Source organism: Macaca fascicularis, chromosome X (genome assembly GCF_037993035.2).
Source record: "Macaca fascicularis isolate 582-1 chromosome X, T2T-MFA8v1.1".
Taxonomy (NCBI): domain Eukaryota; kingdom Metazoa; phylum Chordata; class Mammalia; order Primates; family Cercopithecidae; genus Macaca; species Macaca fascicularis.
The window spans coordinates 77,502,628-77,527,844 of NC_088395.1; the positions used below are offsets into that span (position 1 = coordinate 77,502,628).

The following is a 25,217-nucleotide window of genomic DNA, read 5'->3' on the forward strand; positions in this document are numbered from 1 at the left end:
AGATCACCTGAGGTCAGGAATTTGAGACCAGCAACCAGCCTGGCCAACATGGCAAAAGCCTGTCTCTACTAAAAATACAAAAACTAGCCAGGCATGGTGACACATGCCTATAATCCCAGCTACTTGGGAGGCTGAGGCAGGAGCATCACTTGAACCTGGGAGGCAAAGGTTGCAGTGAGCCGAGATCATTCCACTGCACTCCAGCCTGGGAGACAGAGCAAGACTCCATCACACACACACACACACACACACACACAAAAGACAAGACAAGAAAAACATTTATAAAATAATGAATACCGGGTTTTCCATTCCAAGATGGCCGAATAGGAAGAGCTCTGCTCTGCAGCTCCCAGGTTGACTGATGCAGAAGATGGGTGATTTCTGCACTTCCAACTGAGGTACCTGGCTCATCTCACTGGGACTGGTTGGATAGTGGGTGCAGCCCACAGAGGGAGAACCAAAGCAGGACGGGGCATTGCCTCACCAGGGAAGCACAAGGGGTGTGAGGAATTCCCTTTCCTAGCCAAGGGAAGCTATGACAGTCTGTACCTGGAGGAACGGTACACTGCTGCCCAAATACTGTGCCTTTCCCACAGTCTTCACAACTGGCAGACCAGGAAATTCCCTCTCATGCCTGGCTCCCCCACAAAGGGAAGCCCATCAGACTAACAGTGGATCTCTCAGCAGAAACCCTATAAGCCAGAAGAGAGTGGCAGCCAATATTCAACATTCTTAAGAAAAGAATTTTCAACCCAGAATTTCATATCCAGCCAAACTAAGCTTCATAAGTGAAGGAGAAATAAAATCCTTTACAGACAAGCAAATGCTGAGACATTTTGTCACCACCAGGCCTGCCTTACAAGAGCTCCTAAAGGAAGCACTAAACGTGGAAAGGAACGACTGGTACCAGCCACTGCAAAAACCTGCCAAATTGTAAAGACCATCAATGCTAGGAAGAAACTACATCAATTAACGGGCAAAATAACCAGCTAACATCATAATGACAAGATCAAATTCACACATAACAATATTAACCTTAAATGTAAATGGGCTAAATGCCCCAATTAAAAGACACAGACTGGCAAATTGGATAAAGAGTCAAGACCCATCAGTGTGCTGTATTCAGGAGACCCATCTTACGTGCAGAGACACACGTAGGCTCAAAATTTAAAAATAGAGGAAGATCTACCAAGCAAATGGAAAGCAAAAAAAGCAGTGTTTGCAATCCTAGTCTCTGATAAAACACACTTTAAACCAATAAAGATCAAAAGAGACAAGGCCATTACATAATGGTAAGGGGATCAATTCAACAAGAAGAGCTAATTATCCTAAATATATATGCAACCAATACAGGAGCACCCAGATTCATAAAGCAGGTCCTTAGAGACCTACAAAGAGACTTAGACTCCCACACAATAATAATGGGAGACTTTAACACCCCACCGTCAATATTAGACAGATCAATGACACAGAAGGTTAACAAGGATATCTAGGACTTGAACTCAGCTCTGGACCAATCGGACCTAATAGACGTCTACAGAGCTCTCCACCCCAAATCAACAGAATATACATTCTTCTCAGCACCACATCACACTTATTCTAAAATTGACCACATAATTGGAAGTAAAACACTCCTCAGCAAAAGCAAAAGAAAAGAAATCACAACAGTCTCTCAGAACACAGTGCAACCAAATTAGAACTCAGGATTAAGAAACTCACTCAAAACACACAACTACATGAAAACTGAACAACCTGCTCCTGAATGACTACTGGGTACATAACAAAATGAAGGCAGAAATAAAGATGTTCTTTGAAACCAATGAGAACAAAGACACAATGTACCAGAATCTCTGGGACACATTTAAAGCAGTGTGTAGAGGGAAATTTATAGCACTAAATGCCCACAAGAGGAAGCAGGAGAGATCTAAAATTGACACCCTAACATCACAATTAAAAGAACTAGAGAAGCAAGAGCAAACCTGAAAGGCAGTCTAGGCCACAAGGCAAGTCCTTGTGGGTTTGGAGCCAATAAACTTAGGGGGCATGTGAGACACCAGTCTGGGTGGCCAAGGGAGTGCCTACCCTGCCCCTCCCCCAAGCCCAGGCAGCACAGCTTGCAGCTCCAAGAGACCCCCTTCCTTCTGCTAGAGGAGAGGAAAGGGAAGAGTAAAGAGGGCTTGGTCTTGCAATGGTAGGATAGGACACCAGGAAGAGTCATGAGACACCCATTCCAGGCCCTAGCTACTGGATGACATTTTTAGACACACCCAGGACCAGAAGGGAATCTGCTGCTTTGAAAGGAAAGACCAGATCCTGAAAGGATTCATCACCCATTGGCTAGAAAGCCAACAGATTTTGAATAATCAGCAGTGATAGGTAGTGCATACCATAGGTGGGCTTTGGTGAGAATCTGAAACATGCTGGCTTCAGGTGTGAACCAACACATTCCCAGCTATGGTGGCTATGTGGAGAGTCTCCTTCTGCTTGACAAAAGAAAAGGGGAGATGAAAGGGGACTTTATCTTGCAGCTTAGGTACCAGGTGAGCCACAGTAGGGTACAGCACCAAGCAGTCTCTTGGGTCCCCAATTCCAGACCTTGACTCTAGGATGGCATTTCTGGACCTATCCTGGACCAGAGAGAAGTGCACTGCCTTGCAAGATGAGTCCCAGACCCAGCACCATTCGCTGTAAACTGACTGAAGAGCCCTTAGGCCTTCAGTGAACATCAGTGGAGCCTGGCAGTACTCCCCACGGGCCTGTGACAGTGGTGGCCATAGGAAGATATTCCTCTGCTTGTGGAAAGAGGAGGGAAGAGTAGGAAAAAACTTTGTTTTGTGGCTTGGGTACCAGCTCAACCACAGTAAAAAGGAGCACCAGGTAGCTTCCTAAGGATTCTGACTCCAGGCCCTTGTTCCTGGCCAACATCTCTGCACCTGCCAGGAGCCAGGGGGAACTTGCTTCCCTGAATTGAAGGACGCAAGCCTGGCAAGCTTCATCACCTCACCTGCTATTGTAGAGCCCTCGTTCATTAAGTAAACATAGGTGGTATCCAGGTAGCAGATTACAGCAGGCCTTGGGTGAGACCCAGTGCTACGCTGGCTTCAGGTCAGACACAGCACAGTCCCAGGGGTAGTGGCCACAGGGGTGCTTGTATCACTCCTCCCCTAGCTCCAGACAGCTCAATACAGAAAGACAGACTCCATTTGCTAGAGAGAAAGCAAGGGAAGAGAACAAAGAGTCTCTGCTTGGTAATCCAGAGAATTTTTCTGGGCCCCATCCAACACCACCAAGATGAGACCTCTAAAACTCTGCAAGAGTCACAGTGTTACTGGGCTTGAGGTGCCTCCTAAGGCAGATACGGCTGCTGTGACCAAAAACTTAGCACACAACATGCAAATGCCTTCGAATATTAAAAAGCTTTCCCAATAATGATGGGTACAAATAAGCCCAGACTACGAAGACTACAGTAAATACCTAACTCTTCACTGCCCAGACACCAACAAACATCCACAAGCCTCAAGATCATCCAGGAAAACACGCTCTTACCAAATGAACTAAGTAAGGCACCAGGGAACAATCCCAGAGTGACAGAGATATGTGACCTTTCAGGCAGAGAATTCAAATTAGCCGTTTTGAGGAAACTCAAAAAAATTCAAGATAACACAGAGAAGGAATTCAGACTCCTCTCAGATATATCTAACAAAGTGATTGAAATAATTACAAAGAATCAAGCAGAAATTCTGGAATAGAAAAATGCAACTGATATACTGATATCAGAGTATCTTAATAGCACAACTGAACAAGTAGATGAAATAAGTAGTGACCTTGAAGACAGGCTATTGAAAATACAAGTCAGGGGAGACAAAAGCAAAAAGAATGAAGCACTCCTACAAGATCTAGAAAATAGCCTCATAAAGGGCAAATATAAGAGGAGGTAGAGAAAGGTATAGTGGTAGATAGTTTATTCAAAGGAATAATAACAGAGAACTTCCCAAACCTAGAGAGGTATCAATATTCAAGCAACAGATTATAGAACACCAGGCAGATTTAAGCCAAAGAAGACTACCTCGTGGCATCAGCCTTGGAAAATAATTTATGACTAAGTCCTCAGCAAAAGCAATTGCAACGAAACCAAAAATTGACAAACTGCTGCACAGCGAAAGAAACTATCAACAAAGTAAGTAAACAGACAACCTACAGAATGGGAGAAAATACTTGCAAGCTATGCATCCAACAAAGGTCTAATACCCAGAATCTTTAAGGAATTTAAATAATTCAACAAGCAAAATATAACCCCATTAAAAAGTGGGGGTTAAAAAGACTTGAATAGACAATTCTCAAGAGAAGACATACAAGTCGTCAACAAACATGTGAAAAAATGCTCAACATCACTAATCATCAGAGAAATGCAAATCAAAACCACAATGAGATACCATCTCACACCAGTCAAAGTGGCTTTTATTAAAAAGTCAAAGAATAACAGGTGTTGGCTGGGCTGCAGAGAAAAGGGAATTCTTTTACACTGTTGGTGGGGATGTAAATTAGTTCAGCCACTGTGGAAAGCAGTTTGGAGATTTCTCAAAGAACTTAAAACAGAACTACTATTTGATCCCACAATTTCATTACTGGGGATATAGCCAAAAGAAAACAAATCGTTGTATCAAAACGACACATGCACCTGTATGTTCATTGCAGCACTATTCACAATAGTAAAGACATGGAACCAACCTCAGTGCCCATCAGTGGTGGAATGCATAAAGAAAATATGGTACATATACACCATGAAATACTATGTAGCCATAAAAAAAGAATGAAATCATGTCCTATGCAGCAACGTGGATATAGCTGGAGGCCTTAAGTTAACAAACACAGAAACATAAAATAGTGATAAGGAGATTGAATCAGTAATCAAAAATCTCACAACCAAGGAAAACACAGGGCCAAATGACTTCACTGGTGAATTCTACCAAATATTTAAGAAAAAATTAATGCCAATCCTTCTCAAACTCTTCTCTAAAAATGAAGAGGAAAGAACCTATCCACACTCATTCTATGAGGTCAGCATTACCCTGATATCAAAGCCAGACAAAGACACTACAAAAAAATTATCCCTGATGAACACAGATGAAAAATTCCTTAACAAAATACTAGCAAACCAAATTACACAGCACATTAAAATCATCATATACCATGATCAACTAGGATTTAGTCCTGAGATACGAGGATGGGGGTGGTTCAGCATATAAAAATCAATACATGTGATACACCAGTTTAACAGAATAGAGGATAAAAACCATATGGACATTTTGATAGACAGAGAAAAAATTTTTTTACAAAATTCATCCTTTCAAGATAAAAAAAAAATTTCAACCAATTAGGAATAGAAGGAATGTACCTCAACATAATAAAAATCATGCAACAAGTCCTCAGCTAACATCATACTAGATGGTAAAAAGGTTAAAACATTTCCTCTAACATAGGAAAAACGCAAAGCAAAGATGCCCACTCTCACCACTTCTATTCAACATTGTACTAGAAGTCTTAGCCAGAGCAATTAGGCAAAATGAGGGGGGAAAAAAGGCATTCAAATTTGAAAGGAAGAAGTAAAATTGTTTGCAGATGACATAATCTTGTATTAGAAAACCCTAAAAGGCTACCAAAAAACTGTTAGAACTAATAAATTCAATAAAGTTACAAAACAAAATCAACATAAAAATCAGTTTTTATATGCAAGCAATGAACTATATACAAAAATTAAGAAAACAATCCCATTTATAATAGTGTCAACAATAAATAAAATACTTCTGAATAAATTTAACCAAGGAGGTGAAAGACTTGTACATTGAAAACTATAAAACGCTGAAGAAATTGAAGAAAACACAAATAAAGGGACAGATATCGTGTGTTCATAGATTGGAAGACTTAATATTTTTAAATGTCCATACTACCTAAAGCACTCTACAGATTCAGTCCTATCACTATCAACATGGCAATGGCATTTTCACAGAAGTAGAAAAAATAATACTCAAATTTATATGGAATCACGAAAGACCTAAATAGCCAAAGCAATCCTGAGCAAAAAGAACAAAGTTGGAGCCATCATATTTTCTGATTTCGAAATACACTAGACATCTAATAGTCATCAAAACAGCACAGTATGGACATTTTTAAAAGACATATAGACCAATGGAACAGAATAGAATATCTAGAACAAAATCCACATATTTACGGGCAACTGATGATCAACAAAGTTGCCAAGAACATACAATGGGGAAAAGAGAGCTTTTCCAATAAATGGTGTTGGATATTCACATACAGAAGAATAAAATTGGAACCTTATCTCCCATCATATGCAAAAAATCAATTCAAAACGGATTACAGACTTAAATGTAAGACCAGAAACTGCAAAATTACTAGAAGAAAACAGGGGGAAAGCTTCTTGATATTGTATGGGAAATGATTTTTTAGATATGACCCCCAAAGTACAGACAACAAAAGCAAAAATAGACAAATGGAATTACATCTAACTAAATACCATGTACAACTGCAAAGGAAACAATTAACAGAGTAAAGAGAAAACCCGTGGAATCTGTGGAATTGCAGAATATTATGAGACTTCAAAAAACTTTTGGAAAAATTGAATTAAAAGATTAAAATATAAATTTTATTTATCAACATAAGCTCCATCAAGTTTAAGATACCTTTGTGATACTAGCCATTTAGTTCATCCATAAAGAACTGAGGAATTTAGCCATGTCGATGCAATCTTTTTCACATTTCACATTAACTGAGGAAAAATGGGTGCCTTTTATAGATTTTTTTAAGATTAGGAAACAAAAAGAAATCAGAAGGAGCCAAATCATGTCTGTAAGGTGGATGCCTAATAATTTCCCATTGAAATTCACAAGATTACTTTTGTTTGATGAGAGGTATGAGCAGGAACATTGTTGTGGTGGAGAAGGACACTGGTGAAGCCTTTCAGGCGTTTTCCTCCTAAAATTTTGGCTTTCTGAAAACACTCTCGTAATAAGCAGACATTATCATTCTTTGGCCCTCCAGAAAAATCAAGCAAAATGCCTTGAGCATCCCAAAAAACTGTTGCTATGATCTTTACTCTTGACAGAGCTGCTTTTGCTTTGACTAGACCACTTCCACTTCTTGGTAGCCATTGCTTTTGTTGTAATTTCTCTTTGGGATCATACTGGTAAAGCCATGTTTGTCTCGTGTTACAATTCTTTGAAGAAATGCTTCAGGATTTTGATCCCACTTGTTTAAAATTTCCAATGAAAGCTCTGCTCTTATCTGCCACTGATCTGGGCACAATGGTTTTGGCACCCATTGAGTTTGCTCCACTTCAGTTTTTCAGTCAGATTTGTATAAGCAGAACAAATTGAGATGTCTATGGTGTTGGCTATTATTTGTACTATTAATCATCACTCCTCTTCAATTAGGGCACGAACGATTAATTTTTTCCTCACAAATTGTTGTGTACAGCCTGCTGCTGCAGGTTTCATCTTCAACATCATTTCGTCCCTTTTTTTTAAACAACATAATGAGTTTATATTTAATATAGTACTTCTCACCATGGGAATGTTAATTAATTAATATAAAGTTTTTTAACATTAAATATTTTCTCCATTTCAATGTCAATATAAAGTGATTTTTTAAAGCAAACCAAGTACCACATGTTCTCACTTGTAAGTGGGAGCTAAAATGATGCAAACTCATGAACATAGAGAACAATAGATACTGGGGTCTACTTGAGGGTGGAGGGTGGGAGCAGGAAGAGGAGTAAAAAATATAACTATTGGGTACTGGGCTTAATACCTTGGTGAAGAAATAATCTGTACAGTAAACTCCCATGACATGAGTTTACCTATGTAACAAACCTTCACATGTACCCCAAACCTAAAATAAAAGTTTAAAACGATAAATATAAAAATGAGGTATTTTTTTACATTAACTCTTTTCTCCACTTCAATGTGAGATACAATGAATGCATTTTTCTAAATGTTTTTTCTCCAGAGATAAAAGCATCTATGTTTGGCTATTTGACATCTAAATAGAATATTAACTTGGTCAATAACAAAAGTCTAATGAAAATATGGAGAAAGGACTCCTCAATGATTCCGGAGGCAGTGACTGTAACTGGATAGTGGTGATTTCTTAGGATTCTGGGCAAGAACTTCCTTCTTCATGTGATTTTTTTTTTTTTTTTTTTTTTTTTTGGAGACAGGATCTTACTCTGTCACCAAGGCTGTACTGCAGTGGTGTGACCATGACTCACTGCAGCCTCGACGTCCTGGGTTCAAGTGATCCTCCCACCTCAGCCTTTCAGGTAGCTGGGACTACAGGCGCATGCCACCATGCCCAGCTTAGATAATTCTAAAACTATGAAATATTACTTATGTAAATGTCGGCCACCTTACTTCTTGAATCCCCTTTCTAACCAGCAAATACAAATTATAGGCTGCATTTTTCAGTGCATTATTTATTATAAGGAAAACATTTTTTCTTATACATAGCAATTTGTTCTCATTTTATGGAACACAACTAAGAATGTGGAACTCCCCTATTTACTGTTTCTTGGAAACTTTTAAACACCAAAGGTCAAGTTTAGCTTCACTAGTACAAAGGTTTTCAGGGCAAAGTTTGATTTGGGATGCCCTTCAAAGTCATATCTGTCCATTTCTCTTTTGTGCACATGACCCCAAGCAGGCACAAATGCCTGTAATGCTGAGAACCACACCTAACAAGACAGGAATTGCATCTCTGGCTTCTACTGCTTCGACAACAGGCAGCAGCAAAAGCAGTAAAATGAGGACTAAGAGCCACCGTGTTGAAACAGAAGTCATGATGGTGGAATGTTGATGGCTGAAGTTTCCAAAGAAATAGTATATATATAATTCTATCTGACTGGAAATGTTCCCTTCCTGGAGCTCTGCATGCTGAGGCTAAGGGGTTCCACATGACACTGCCTTCCAGGAAACAGCCATTACAGGAATGTCATTCCGTCTTAAAAGGAGTTATCCATTTGAAAATTGCTGATTTCTTTGGGGCATTGTCTCCATTAACACTCTCTCTTTTCTTTTTCTTTCTTTTTCTTTCCTTTCTTTCTTTCTTTCTTTCTTTCTTTCTTTCTTTCTTTCTTTCTTTCTTTCTTTCTTTCTTTCTTATCTCTTTCTTTCTTACAAGGAGATCTAATGTATAGCTTGGTAACTATAGTTCATAATACTGCATTGTGTACTTGAAATTTGCTGAGAGTAGATATTAAATATTCTCACCACACACACACACACAAAAAGGCAACTCAGACAACTGGACCTCAGAGTAATCTAACAGTTGCTAAGGGAAGTTGTACTCTAGAGAAGTATTCCAGCTCATAAAGGAAAAGTAAAATGACACAATTAGAATACTATTATTTTAAAAACACTGATGAAATAAAGAATCCAGGCAATGATCACTGATGGCTGCTAATATCACAAAAGGCAAAACAACTAATATACAAGACCCCTGATGGACGTACACCATACCACCTGTGAAAAACTTCTGCCAAAAAACTGGTAAGAGCCTTTAGAATCTTAATTACTAATTTATAGGAAATACAGAGAACACAGAAAAAATAAACATGTTAAGGAACAGGGACACAAACAGCAAAATTCAAAATGCAGGAAACTACCTGACTTCTTTAACAAATACATTGCAAGGAAAAAAAGGAAAAAACCTACGGATTAAAGTAGACATAAGAGACACCTTAATCAGTCACAGTACATAGGCCTTGACAAATCAATTGTATAAGATTTTATGAGACAATCAGTGAAATCTGAACAATGTGTGTTTGAAGATTACTAATAAAATTCTGTTATAAAGGCATGTGAGGAAAAAATGGTAACTATGTGAGGTGATGGATATAATAATTAACTCTATCGTAGTAATCATTCCACAGTGTACATATATATATATAAACATCACAGTGTACACTATTAAATACATACATTTTAATTTGTCAATTATATCTCAATGAAGCTTGAGGGGAAAAGAAAGTAGTAGGAGGTCTTCTTACAGCAAAAGGAAAACAGTAAACTTCTCAAGTGTTTATCAGCCGCAGAAATGTCTGATATTGCTATAGGTCAGCAGTGCCAAGCAATACAGTTAAATGACAGAAATAAAGCTACTAGAGATAAATAAAAAATCACCCAGAATTAGGAATATGACTAACGTTTGGAAAGTAGAGCATTTTTCTCCCAGGGGAAAAAATCTGCAAAGTCTTTGTGGTCAATAAATGTAACCCCAAAGCCTTTTGAGTTGAACTTATTTGTATTAATATGCAATTCTTCTTTGTAGAACACTAATTTGTTACAGTGAAATTTCTGTATACCTTTTCTGAAAAGCCAAGTTCAGCATAATATATGTCCTAATCATTAGACAGGACTTTAAGAGCTAAACACAATTTAAATTCCACCAGAACAATGGAGACCACTAACAAGTTGTCTAGATTGTGAGGGAAATTTCTGTATCAACAGTCTCTTCTCATCTACTTAGCCCTGCCTTCTGCCAGGAGCAGACATAGGAGCTCAATACTGCAAGACTTACAAAAGAGGAGGAGAAGGAGGAAAAATGGTATTTTATTAAACAAACAACAACAACAACAACAAACTCTTAAACATATTATTTCCAAACCTTGCATTCGGATTTCAAAAATCTGAAATATTATATTTTATAAAGGTCTAAGAGAATTTGTCATTTAATACATTGAGGCAAATACGTTGACAATTCACAGTAAAGTAAGCTGAAGGAATTTCAATTTTATTCATAATTATAGCAGCTTTCTCTTAACTGTGGTATCTCTAAGGGAACACGATCAAAAGAGTGTGGCAGAAAGCAAGGAGAGCAGCAGCTATTTATGAACTTTTCTTAACAAAAGAAAAGGCAGGAGGGTGATAAAAACGCAGAAAGGTCCTGCACTGAGATGTTAACAAAAATCAAGGGAAATAAATGAGCGTTTTAAAAAATACCCACTATCACTCTTTACATTTAGTATTGTTCTAGGCTTCAATTTCAACAAAATTCTAATATACTACAGCATTTTTATATATTATCATTTGTGAAAAAATGAAGTTTTTACTTTTAGACTGAATGGGTACTTCCAAATTATATATAACCTCTAGTCTAAGATATTCACTGTTCTCAAAAGAGTTAAGCCTGTAGAATGTGTACTCATTTTCCATGACCTCCTTCTGGTATAAAATTTACAGAAAAGGGTGCTTAATTAGCAGCTATTCATCTCTGCTTGCATCAGCAACTGCTGCCAACAGTTTTTTTAACACGTGGATATAAAGCATGAAGAAATTATTCCAAAGGGTCAGGCACAGTGGCTCACACCTGTAATTCCAGCAGTTTGGGAAGCTAACGTGGGAGGATAACTTTAGGCCAGAGTTTGAGACTACCGTGGGTGATATAGCAAGGCCCCATCTCTACCAAAAAAAAAAAAAAAAAAAAAAAAATTTTTAAAATTGTTCCTGAGATTGAAAGATGTAGATGTTTGTCTTCACGACATTTTATCTGGGAACTTAGTAAGTAATCCATGCTTGCTCTGACCGTGATAAATTTTAGAATAAACCAGTGGAATGGCCACAAGAGAGTCCATCTCTAATAAATAGCAAACATCACCTAAAGATAGCAGCAGTAGTTTCCGTTTGTTAAGCAGTTTCTATTTTCCAGGCATGTTATTGAATACTCTATAATACATGCATTACCATATTTAAACCCCACAACAATTCTAAATAAAGTATCACAATATTTAACAATTTAACACTAATGCCTTAGATGACAACAAATTCTGACTGACAGTTGGTCTACTCCTAGAAAAACCATTCACTGTGCTACAATTCCTACAGTTAATAATACTGATAATTATTTTTGCCTCTTTTTAAACATTAAAATATAATAATTCCTTTAAAGACATTTGTGAATATTTCACCAGGTTATTTTTATATTCCCAAAAGATGTGGAAGAAAAAATGAAGCAGAAAGATTAAAATCATATGTAATTACTAGGGCTAAAATTAAAATTTTTCTTCTTTTCTTAAATATTATTCTAGTGATATGAACACAAAAGACTCATACTGGTGCTATATAAATTTGTTATTTATTTAAGATTTTAATGAAAATATCACTGTGGGTCAGATTGTATTCAAATATAGCCATTAAGATATTCTAGCTTATAATGTGAATATCTCATCATCATATTTTCTTTCCATGAGATTCTTTAGAAAATGATAACAGATAAGAAGTCAACAACCAATGGCGTATGTGCAAATAACCATGTCAGGCCTCAGCCTACTGTTCCTGGAGAACATTTATTTTTATGACTCTTAACTCACCCTCATTCTTGGCATAAACTCCAAGCTCACCTCTAGTCTTAAGCTTCCAGAAGCCATCCAGGGCACCAGCATCCTTTCTTTTTTTTTTTTTTTTTTGGACCTCCTTATTCCTGCCTTCTTGGCATACTGGTCTTTTGATACATTGATGCCATAAACTTTGTGAGTATTCTACTTCCAAATACTGTCAAATCCTGGAATAGAACTCTAGTCTGTTCTATTAGGAAGAGTTCTTTATATAGAGTTTGATCAATCTTTGGGCTCTAAAAAGTCTCTTACATAAGTTATTTGCATCAACATTTTGCTAGTGATAGATATGCCTGTGAGTATTAAAATCTCAGTGCCCAGATTCGTATTTATTTTGTTAAATGACAAACATCATATTCACAAAAGTTAGACTATAGTTAAAATAATCATAGGAGTATCTCCAAATAACTAGAACTAATCCTGCACTCAGAAAGGGTAAACATTTAGTGAATTGATTGGATATATTTTACTCCATGATCTATTTTTTTTTTCTTGAGACGGAGTCTCTCTGTCGCTCAGGCTGGAGTGCAGTGGTGCGATCTTGGCTCACTGCAACCTGCATCTCCCGGATTCAAGCAATTCTCCTGCCTCAGCCTCCCGAGTAGCTGGGATTACAGGCCTGTGCCACCACACCTGCCTAATTTTTGTATTTTTAGTAGAGACGAGGTTTCGCCATGTTGGCCAGGCTGGTCTTGAACTCCCAACCTCAAGTGATCTGCCCACCTTGGCCTCCCAAAGTGCTGGGATTACAGGCACGAGCCACCGTGCCCAGCCTACTACATAATCTCCTGATATTCAAAGCACTGCACCTTATGTGACATCTCCACAAAAATACATTTTTCACATATATTCATTTAAGTAACAATTATTGAGTATCTACTGTGTGTCAGAATCTGTGCTGGGCCTAGGTTTTCAGTGAAAGACAGGGTTCTTGCAGAGTTCCTATATTTTTGTATAATTTTCTTGATATTTCCAGATTACACACAACACTCCAAATCTTCGTATAGTACTCAGCATACAGTGTTAAATATGTACTTACTTGACTGATATTAAAATGCCAAAATTCATCTAAGACTAATGATTTTAGCCAATACTACTCCCAATCACACCTCCACCTTATACTCTGGTGTTACCAGACAACAATAAGTATCAAAGCAACAACAAAATTTTCTGTACTCCTGACAGAGAAATAAAGGAGGAATGGAGAGAGAGGAGTAAGCACTTATATTAAGAAGAGAACACTGGTCAGGTGTGGTGGCTTATGCCTGTAATCCCAGCACGTTGAGAGACCGAGGCAAGTGGATAGCCTGAGCTCAGGAGTTTGAGACCAGCCTGGGCAAAACTCCTTCTCTACCAAAGATACAAAAGGCAAAACTACCTTCTCTACCAAAGATACAAAAAATTAGCCAGGCATGGTGGCACATGCCTGCAGTCCCAGCTACTTGGAAGGCTGAGGTCAGAGGATCGCTTGAGCCCAGAAGGCAGAGGTTGCAGTGAGCAGAGATCATGCCACTGCACTCCAGCCTAGGTGACAGAGAGAGACCCTGAAAAAAAAAGGAAGAAAAAAAGAAAGAAAGGAAAAAAGGAAAGAAAGAAAGAGAGAGAGAGAGAGAGAGAGAGAGAAAGAAAGAAAGAAAGAAAGAAAGAAAGAAAGAAAGAAAGAAAGAAAGAAAGAAAGAAAGAAAGAAAGAAAGAAAGAGAAAGAAAGAAAGAGAAAGGAAGGAAGGAAGGAAGGAGGAGGAGGGAGGAAGGAGGAGGAAGGGAGGAAAGAAGGAGAACACATTTTTGTATGAACTGGCAATGTGTAAAAATAATAAACAATACATGTTAAAAGAGTAAATAAATATAGCATGTTGGTTTCTGAAGTCAGAGAAGGTTTAAACTGCCGAAGTACTCTACAGTAAATATTAACTGACATCTATGATAATATTCCTGAATTTACATTCAGTTTTTTGTTTATGTTACCTAAGCCAGAAAGAACTTTCTTCGTATTTATTATTCTTCTGGGTTCCTACTCCAAAGTTGTAACAGAGATGATGAAGACTTGAAGTCTGCAATATAAAAAAAAAAAATCCATGAGATTCATGATTTCCTTAAATCCCAACACACTTCGGGAGGCCGAGGTGGCAGTGAGCCATGACGGTGCCACTGCACTCCAGCCTAGGAGACAGAGCAAATCTCCGTCTCAAAAAACAAACAAAAACATACTTAATGTGTCCTATACATCAAAATAAGCTTCCTCATCAAAACCTCTCAATTTGTATAAAGAAGAACTGCAAAACATTCAGGTTGGGGAATTAGTTATGTATGAAAAAGTATCATAATAAATTAATTACTAATAGAAGTTAAAAGATGCTTTGTAACAGGAAACGAGAAACCCAATCATTGCCCAGCCAAAGGGCAGGCTAAAACCCGCTTTTGGTTGCCAGATCCAGTTAAAGGCACTAGAGCAGAGAGTATATTCAAAGACAAAAAATCACTATTGACGAGGAGTGAGGTTGGGAAATGAATGATTTTTTTTTCAAAATTGAGACAACTTTAAAAATTCTAAAGTTCTGAAATGTGTCCAAAGCACTATCTAGTCAAAAGACTTATTTAGAAATAGTTTCATGGACACTCTTTAGCAACAACAATCATTTTCTTTACATAAATTACCATTGAAATGAAACTAGGAACAAGCGTATGAATGTTGCCTTGGGAATCAGCATCTCAGTCCCTGCATTAATGCCATGTTTTACATAATTTTCATCTCTCAAAATACTGGGAAATGGCATAGGAGAAATTTTAATGCTAATAATTTATCCAAATATCCCCTCATTATTTATAGAAACCACCTATCTAGAGAATTTGATTACACCCATATAAAAAGTCCTTTATAAGTTTTACCCAAGACTACAGAAGTAGATCCTCAACTAAGAATCCAAGGTCTGAAGCAAGTTATTAATAAGTAATGTGTAAAGACCTGTCTTGCTTCAAAAAAGTTTCCCTTTGAATTACAGTACATTCAGATAGCAGAAGTTCAATATGCATGTCTGAGCACATCAGACCTACTATATACCTGAATCTAAAATAAAGAATAGGCCAGGCACGGTGGCTCACACCTGTAATCCCAGCACTTTGAGAGACCAAGACAGGTGGATCACTTGAGGTCAGGAGTTCAAGACCAGCCTGGCCAACATGGAGAAACCCCGTCTCTATTAAAAATACAAAAATTAGCCAGGCATGGTGGCAGGTCCCTATAATCCGGGCTACTCAGGAGGCTGAGGCAGGAGAATCTCTTGAACCCAGGAGGTGGAGGTTGCAGTAAGCCGAGATCATGCCACTGCACTCCAGCCTGGACGACAGAGTGAGACTCCGTCCCTAAAAAAAAAAAAATAAAAGAAAAGAAAAGAAAAAGAAAGAATGAATGAGACCAAGTGCTTGATAGCACTACACAGCGACTATGGTCAATAATAATTTAATTATAAATTTTAAGCTGGGCGCCGTGGCTCAAGCCTGAAATCCCAGCACTTTGGGAGGCCAAGGTGGGTGGATCACTTGAGGTCAGGAGTTTGAGACCAGACTGGCCAACATGGTGAAACCCTTCTCTACTAAAAATAGAAAAATTAGTTGGGCGTGGTGGTGGGCACCTGTAATCCCAGCTACTTGGGAGGCTGAGGCAGGAGAATCACTTGAACCTGGGAGGCGGAGGTTGCAGTGAGCTGAGATTGCGCCACTGCACTCCAGCCTGGGCAACAGAGACAGATTCCATCTCAAAATAATAATAATAATTATTATTATTATATAAATAATATACTTTTAAAAATAACTAATGTAGTTCAGTTGGATTGTTTGTAACACAAAGGATAAATGCCTGAAGGGATGGATACTCCATTTTCCATGATGTGATTATTATCAATTGCATGCTTATATCAAAACATCTTAATGTACCCCATAAATATATACATCTATCATATACCCACAAATGTAAAAATTTTATATTTAAAAGAAGTAAAATAAAATAAATTTGCAACACATTTCTCAATAGTCACATCAGAAGCTAGATGAGAATCTAACTGATGTTTTCAAAATACTCAGCAAAAATTATTTCCAAGTCCAAATTTTATATCCAGTGAAAGCATAAATTATGATGGTACAATAAAAATATGTTTGGACATGCAAACTCTTCAAACTGTTTTCATCCCATGAAACCTTTCTCAAGAAGCTACTGGAGGATATGCCCCCCAAAATTTAGGGAGTAAAATCAGAAAAAGAAAGACATAGAATTCAAGAAACAGGGTTACAATCTATGAGGGAGTTGAAAGGAATTCCCAAGTCAATGGAGGAGGAAAATCTCAAAACGATAACTGAACAGGATGCTTTCACAATAATCTGTACACATGAGAGAAGATTAGAAACTATGACAGTTATTTCTTTAAGCAAGTGAAACTGATAAAATAACTAATACATTCTAACATATTGAAAAGAAGTTTACATAATTAGGGAAAAAATAATACCAAGTACATGAAATACTAAGTAATCAAGAAAACCAATACAATTAACTCCAGGGAAAAACAAACTTTTGTGCAAGAAAAGAAAAGTAATCATGATACTTTATATGATTCAACTATGATGGTATTCACATAACCGCTGGAATGTAAACACTAAATATTAATCTAATCAAAGTTATGGTAAACTGTATAGAGTTGATGGAGTGACAGGAAGTGAGCATATGTGTTGGGGGTAGAGGGAAAAAGAAAAGGAACTAAATTCACCTTCTAAAGTGGGAAGTCAATATATAATATCTAAAAGTAAAAAAAAAAAAAAAATCAAGCAACACACAGTATAAGAACACTATGAAGATACATGGAGGTAAATACAAAAAGAGCCAACTAAAATAACTAAAGTAGCTGTTATGTGAGATAAAAATAAGCCCGAAAGTCGGGATGGGTACTGGTGATCTTGGTTTTTCAGGGTTAGTTTTGTTTTGTTTTTTGAGATAGAGTCTCGCTCTGTCGCCCAGGCTGGAGTGCAGTGGTGCGTTCTCGGCTCACTGCAACCTCTGCCTCCCAGGTTCAACCCATTCTCGTGCCTCAGCCACCGGAAGAGCCAAAATTACAGGCACCCACCACCAACCCTGGCTAATTTTTCATAGGTACTGGTGATTTTGTAACAAGACCTGTAAAGTTATTTTGCTCTTTAAACTATGTATAGATACACGCTGAAAAAAAAGAATTACATGTAACAAGTAGGCATTAAAAAGTAATATGAACAGACACTTCTCAAAAGAAGACATTTATGTGACCAACAAACGTGAAAAAAAGCTCGTCATCAGTGGTCATTAGAGAAATGTAAATCAAAACCACAATGAGATACCATCTCACACCAGTTAAAATGGTGATCATTAAAAAGTCAGGAAACAACAGATGCTGGAGAGGATGTGGAGAAATAGGAATGCTTTTACATTGTTGGTGGGAGTGTAAATTAGTTCAACCATTGTGGAAGACAGTGTGGTGATTCCTCAAAGATCTAGAACCAGAAATACCATTTGACCCAACAATCCCATTACTGGGTATACAGCCAAAAGATTATAAATCATTCTCCATAAAGACACATGCACACATATGTTTATTTCAACACTGTTCACAACAGCAAAGACTTGGAACCAACCCAAATGCCCATCAATGATAGACTGGATAAAGAAAATGTGGCACATATACTCCATGGAATACTATGCAGCCATAAAAAACGATGAGTTCATGTCCTTTGCAGGGACATGGATGAAGCTGGAAATCATCATTCTCAGCAAACTAACACAGGAACAGAAAACCAAACACCACATGTTCTCACTCATAAGTGGGAGCTGAACAATGAGAACACATGGACACAGGGAGGGGAAAATCACACACTGGGGCCTGTCGGGGGGTGGGAAGCTAGGGGAGGGATAGCATTAGGAGAACTACCTAATGTAGATGACAGGTTGATGGGTGCAGCAAACCGACCACGGCACGTGTATACCTATGTAACAAACCTGCACATTCTGCACATGTATCCCAGAACTTAAAGTATATTTTTTTTAAAAAGTAAACCCTATACTTTAAAAAATAACAGTGACAACCTGAGCTAAAAATTAACATTGATATTTGTTAGAATGAATCATAAATGTTCTAATGGCTACATAAAGAGCCTCAAAAACATGAACAAACCTGGCCAAACTTTCCATATACTGTGGATATTTAGTTTAAAAGTATACGACTCACTTAAAATTTACGGAACGTGTCATTACAACTATTCCAATGAGTCATTTTTAAGGCTCAAATGATTTTGAGTTTGGAATGAAACTAGATAACTTTAAATGATTAGGCGCTCCCAGATACGTAAAGCAGTGGGCAGAAAGGTCTACAGAAAGCAATTATATGCCTACTAGCCCATAACAGGCAGAAAACTGAGTTTTACGTCAAGAGCAGTAATTCATTTATGTGCCAAGAGATTGAATGTTACTACAGAGAGAAATGTACAGAATATTTACACATTATCTTTCAAATATTTGGCTATAAAATGGTAAATTTAAATAGGCAAAAGAGAATAAAAGAATTGTAATAAAGAGTAAGCAGCCTAGACCTCATTTAGAAGCTTTGTGCCCCACAGAGCAGCAATGAAATCTAGCTGAATCCTGAATGAATTACTTCAAAGAGTTTCACACATCAATTGGCCATTTACTTTGCATAAATAAAAGTTTCATAATGAAGTAAAACTCTATACAGAAGATAAATTCTAGAAGAAACCAAAGATAGAAATAAAAGATAAAAAAGCAAGCCAAAGCCTACAAACTACTCAAAATAAAATTCTGATTAACAGGAGAAGGAGGTAAAGAATTAAGTAAACAAGCTGCTACCAGAGATTTTTATTACAAAAAATACATACATAGGCACACATACCCTCTGCGCTATGGCTCAGGGATTCCCTAAATTGAGGACTAGGAATTTTTATACTGAAGTGATCTTTGAGACCATGTTGTCATACACTCTCACTTTACAGATGAGAATACTGATTTTCAAAGCAGTGAAATGTCTCACAACTAGACATACTAATGAGTAGCTCCTCCTACAAGGCTGTACACAGATCATGAACATTATCTTGAGTAATTAATTACATGAGTCTCAAATATCAAAGAAAGAAATCCTATGTTCCACTTATAAAAGTAAGTATATGCAAACGTCTTTTAAAATAAATGTTCAAAATAAAAGAATTTTCTAACTCTAACTAAATCAGGACGTTCCATTAAATAAAACATTACTGTATCCCAGTTATTCCAGTTAATAAATTTATTACTATAAACTTACAGAAGCTGAACACTAAATCATTACAGTAGTTCACCCCATCCATGGTTTTCCCTCCTGCCATGACTTCAGTTACCCAAGGAAAGAAGGGTAAGTATAATAAAATAAAGTATTTTAAAAGAGAGAGAGATCACATTCACATAACTTTTATTATAGGATATTGTTATAATTATTCTACTTTATTAGTAGTATTATTCATTTCTTACAGTGTCTAATTTATAAATTAAAATTTTTCATAGGTGTGTATATATAGGAAAAAACATAGTATATATAGGATTTGGTACTATGCGCAGTTTCAGGTATCCACTGTACATCTTGAAACATGTCCCTAACAGATAAGGGGAGACTACTGCATTGCTATCCATTTCATTGCTTGATTTCACATCTCTGTCAAACTTCTACAAGTGCTGTGTGGCATATATTTACTTTAAAATAGAAGTTAATTAAGTTTGACTTGCTTAAGAGTATGTTTTTTTGGTTTTGATTTTTAAGGACTTCACAAAATCATCTTAAAAGGATTAAAGACATCTTTTTAAAATTTCATTTTTTTTTAACTTTTTATTTCCATAGGTTATTGGAGAACAGGCAGTGTTTGGTTACATGAGTAAGTTCTTTGGTGGTGATCCGTGAGATTTTGGTGCACCCATCACCCGAGCAGTATAAACTGCACCCAATTTGTAGTCTTCTATCCCACATCCCCTTCCCACCCTTTCCCCCTGAGTCCCCAAAGTCCACTATGTCATTCTTACGCCTTTGCATCCTCATAGCTTAGCTCCCACTTATGAGTGAGAACATACGATGTTTGGGTTTCCATTCCTGAGTTACTTCGCTTAGAATAATAGTCTCCAATAGGATTAGAGGCATACTGATGTCATCACCCATTACTCCATGACTGGCATCCATTCTTTATGTACTTTCTCTTCCTATAGCAGTGGCCACTTGAATAACAGGTATTTTAAAAATTTATTTTTATAGTTCTATAATTTTCCAGGGGGACAGAGATTCTGAGGACTGAGTGGTCTCCCCGATAAGATTCTATGCGATCAGTCTAGTATAAGAAAGTATTCTCGGGCGCCTGTAGTCCCAACTACTCGGGAGGCCGAGGCAGGAGAATGGCGTGAACCCGGGAGGCGGAGCTTGCAGTGAGCTGAGATCCGGCCACTGCACTCCAGCCTGGGCGGCAGAGCGAGACTCCGTCTCAAAAAAAAAAAAAAAAAAAAGTATTCTCATGCCTGTAATCCCAGCATTTTGGGAGGCTGAGGCGGGCAGATCACTTGAGGTCAGGAATTTGAGACCAGCTTGGCCAACATGGTAAAACCCCCAGCCCTATTGAAAATACAAAAATTAGCCAGGCACGTGGTGCATGTCTGTAATCCCAGCTACTTGGGAGGCTGAGGCAGGAGAATCGCTTGAACCTGGGAGGTAGTAGTTGCAGTGAGCAGAGATCATGCCACTGCACACCAGCCTGGGTGACAGACTGAGTGAGACTCTGTCTCAAACAAACAAACAAAGAAAGTATTATTCTTCCACCCAGGAGATGAGTATGTAGATTCAGAGCCCAAATAGGGTGAGAGAACATAGACATGAAATAATGGTAAGGTAAAGCGAGTCAGAGTAGAAGGAAGAGGGTAAGCACCCAGGGAGAGAAACCCAAAATGAATAGTCAGAGCATGAGCATGGAGAAGAGGGCGTCCTCACAGTGAACAGAGTGGCAGAGAACATGGAAGATTGGTAACATACAGGGGTACTGATTAAATACATAAATACATTAAGGATAATTGAAGCCAAGTTTTTTGTTACTGGAGAAGAGAATTAGAAATATGAAAAGGGACAAAATTAGGATGAATATTTTGTTGTTGGATTGAAACAGACGGTATCATGGTTTTCAGTATATTAGAGATGATAGAAGATAGATAGATAGATAGATAGATAGATAATAAATAATATAGATAAATATAATGGAAGTGTATAAGTGTATATTACACACACACACACACACACACACGCTCTTTCCACTGTGAGGGTCTGAGAGAGCAGTGACATCCCAAAAGCAATGAGGATGCGTAATGCCCAGATCTTGGCTTCTAAATAAGATTTTCTACTAAAAGAAATAAGGACTCCTGAGATAATTAGCTAATTTCATGGCTTGATCAAGAAAGCACACACGTGCCTGTAGTCCCAGAAGGCTGAGGTGGGAAGACTGCTTGAGTCCGGGAAATCGAGGCTGCAGTGAGCTTAAAATACAAAAATTAGTCGGGCATGGTGGGGCATGCCTGTAATGCCAGCTACTCGGGAAGCTGAGGCAGGAGAATCGCTTGAACCTGGGTGGCAGTAGTTGCAGTGAGCCAAGATCATGCCACTGCACTCCAGCCTGGGTGACTCAGCCTGGGTGGCAGAGTGAGTGAGATCACATCACTGCACTCCAGCCTGGGTGACAGAGTGAGACCCTGTCTCAAAAAAGGAAAGAGGAAAAAGGAAAAAAACACACACACACACACACACACATATCGGCCTTAGTCAGTTTGTGTCACTATAAAGGAACACCTGAGGAAGAGTAATTTTTTTTCACATTTTCTGTCACTCCTTTGGTAATTTATTTTAAAATGAGGTTCATTTGATTAACGTTTTTGCAGGTTGTACAAGGTGGTGCCGGTATCTGCTTCTGATGAGGGCTTCAGGCTGCTTCCACTCATGGTGGAAGGCAAAGAGAAGCTGGTCTGCGCAAAAGTCACATGGCTAGAGAGTGGAAGCAAGAGAGAGAGCAGAGGGAGATGGCAGGCTCTTTTAAATAACCAGCTCTAGCAGGAACTAATAGAGGGAACTCACTCATTACCACGGGGACTGCACCAAGCCATTCATGAGAGATCTGCCTTCATGATACAAACACCTCCCACTAAGCCCCACCTCCAACATTAGGGATGAAATTTCAACATGAGATTTGGTTGGGTGGGTGGGTGGCATCAAACATTGAAACCATACCACAGCCTTAAAGGAAGAACACCAGAATTCAAATTAACACCAAACTGGTGGTAAGTTTACCATTCTTTTCCTGTAATGCGCCCTAGCCTAAACTTAATGCAGCCAGAAACTCAGAAGCGAATGCTGTGGTACAGACTGAGGGTGCTTCTCTACTTCTGGCTTGAGTTGCTCAGAGAAAGTGCAAATATTCAGTTTTGGTTTTTGTTTCATCTTTCTTCCATTCTCTTGTGCTCAGGCCCTAAGCAATCCCATGGTGGCAACAGCAGTGGTAGCTAGGGGAAACCATAATACTCAAAACTTTGACAGAGGAAAACCTTACTCTCCGTTCAGTGCAGTAGTAGTTCCCACAGGATGGGGCAAACTCCCACTGCTTTTTTTCCTCTGCCTGTTTCTTCCTATTGCTTGGCCCCAGTCACAGTGCAACTGCAGATTATGGATAGTTACTGGTTAGAGGACTGAAAAGGATAGCTCAGAGAACCAGAAATTACCAAGAAGATCATAGAGAGAGAGAGAGAGGAGCTCAGAAAAGCAACAAAATAAAGTTGATTAAGTTCAAGGCTCATCCTACAACCTCAACAACCAGGAATCTCAACCTAATTTACATAACAAAAACTTTGATAACTGAGCTAACAGATAAACCTCTGCCAAGTACCGGGACTGACCAATGAGTGTTGCATATGCAAAACAAACCTGAAGCGCATTGCAAAATTGAAACAACATTGGAACCATAACCCACAAAAAAATGAGTTTAAAATTTACCTGAATCTACGAGATTGATTACCTGCTATAATAAAAATATCAACATTCCCCCAGAATTTAGACAAGACCCAGAAGCCAAAAAAGTAATACAGAAAACGTATAGGGGTAGGGTGCGTTGGCTCATGCTTGTAATTCCAGCACTTTGGGAGGCGGAGGTGGGCAGATCACTTGAGGTCAATTCTGAGACCAGCCTGGCCAACATGGCGAAACCCCGTCTCCACTAAAAATACAATAATTAGCTGGGCGTGGTGGTGTACACTTGTAATCCCAGCTACTCGGGAGGCTGAGGCAGGAAAAGCGCTTGAACCCAGGAAACGGGTTGCAGAAAGCTGAGATCGTGCCACTGCACTCCAGCCTGGGTGTGAAAGAGCGAGACTCAGTCTCAAATAAAATAAATAAATAAATAAATAAATAATCACCTTATAAGAGACGCTGGTCGGGCGCAGAGGCTCATGCCTGTAATTCCAGCGCTTTGGGAGGCCGAGGTGCGTGGTTCACCTGAGGTTAGGAGTTCCAGAGCAGCCTGGCCAACATAATGAAACCACCCCCAGTCTCTACTAAAAATACAAAAATTAGGCGGGCATGGTGGCTCATGCCTGTAATCCCAGTTACTTGGGAGGCTGAGGCAGGAGGATCGTTTGAACCCAGGAGGTGAAGGTTGCAGTGAGCCAAGACTGTGACATTGCACTCCAGCCTGGGCAACAAGAGCGAAACTCCGTGTCAAAAAAAAAATGTTAAAATAAGGGTGGGGCAAGATCATGGAATAAAAGCCTGCATTGTTTGTCCCCTCCACTGGAACACCAAATTTTAACAACTGTCTGCACACAGAAAAGCACCATCACAAGAACCAAAATCAGGTGAACACTCACAGTACCTGGTTTTAACTACATATTGTAGAAAGACACATTGAAGAGGGCAGGAGAAACAGTCTTGAATCGCCAAGGCCACCCCTCCCCCATCCCCTAGCAGCAGCTATGCAGTGCAGAGAGAGAATCTATGCACTTTGCAGAGGAAGAGCACAGCGGCTGGGAAACTTTATATTGAACTCAGTGCTGCACAGTCACAGTGGAGAAAAAAGTCCTGCTGGGTTCAGCCAGCGCCTGTGCACAGAGGGAGCATTTGGACCAGCCTTAGCCACAGGAGAATTACCCTCATCCCAGTGGTGGGAACTTGAGTTTTTTGGCAAGCCTTGCCACTGTGGGCTGAAGTGCTCTGGGGTCCTACATAAACTTGAATGGCAGTCTAGGGCACAAGTACTGCAATTCCAAGGCAACTCCTAGTGGAAGGCTGGGCTTAGAGCCAGTGAATTTGCCACGTGACCTAGGGAGACACCAGCTGGCACAGCAAAGGGAGGGCTTGCACCATCCCTTCCCCAACCCCAGGCAGTAAAGCTCATAGCAATGAAAGTGACTCCTTCCTTCTGCCTAAGGAGAGGAGAGGGAAGAGTAAAGAGGACTTTGTCTAGCATCTTGGATACCAGCTCAGCCACAGTAGGACAGGGCACTGGGCAGAGTAGTGAGGCCCCCATTCCAGGACCTAGCTCTCAAACCACATTTCTAGACACATCCTGGGCCAAAAGGGAACCCACTGCCTTGAAGGAAAGGATCCAGTTCTGGCAGGATTAATCACCTGCTGACTAAAGAACCCTTGGTATAACCCTGGAATAACCATTAATGACCCAGGGAGTACACCATGGGCCTTGGGCTCTGAGAAGTGCTGGCTTCAGGGGACACCCAGCACATTCCCAGCTGTGG

The 25,217-nt window shown here is 38.9% G+C and overlaps 2 protein-coding genes across 2 annotated transcripts in view; both read right to left on the bottom strand.

The window, feature by feature from the left end:
* TEX11 (testis expressed 11) overlaps positions 1 to 25,217 on the bottom strand; it is a 292,291-nt gene that overhangs the window by 219,745 nt on the left and 47,329 nt on the right. The window contains exon 7 of the mRNA XM_005593879.3: positions 14,372 to 14,457. Coding sequence (XP_005593936.2) covers positions 14,372 to 14,457 — 86 coding nt within the window. The remainder of the gene's footprint in view (positions 1 to 14,371; positions 14,458 to 25,217) is intronic.
* Positions 8,676 to 8,855, bottom strand: LOC135969293 (small integral membrane protein 30-like). Its single transcript, XM_065538671.1, has one exon. The coding sequence runs from the start codon at positions 8,853 to 8,855 to the stop codon at positions 8,676 to 8,678; it is 180 nt and encodes a 59-aa protein (XP_065394743.1).

What these genes read in the sequence shown, in the direction of transcription:
- LOC135969293 (XM_065538671.1), bottom strand. Translation starts at nt 8,855, where the DNA reads ATGACTTCTGTTTCAACACGGTGGCTCTTAGTCCTCATTTTACTGCTT.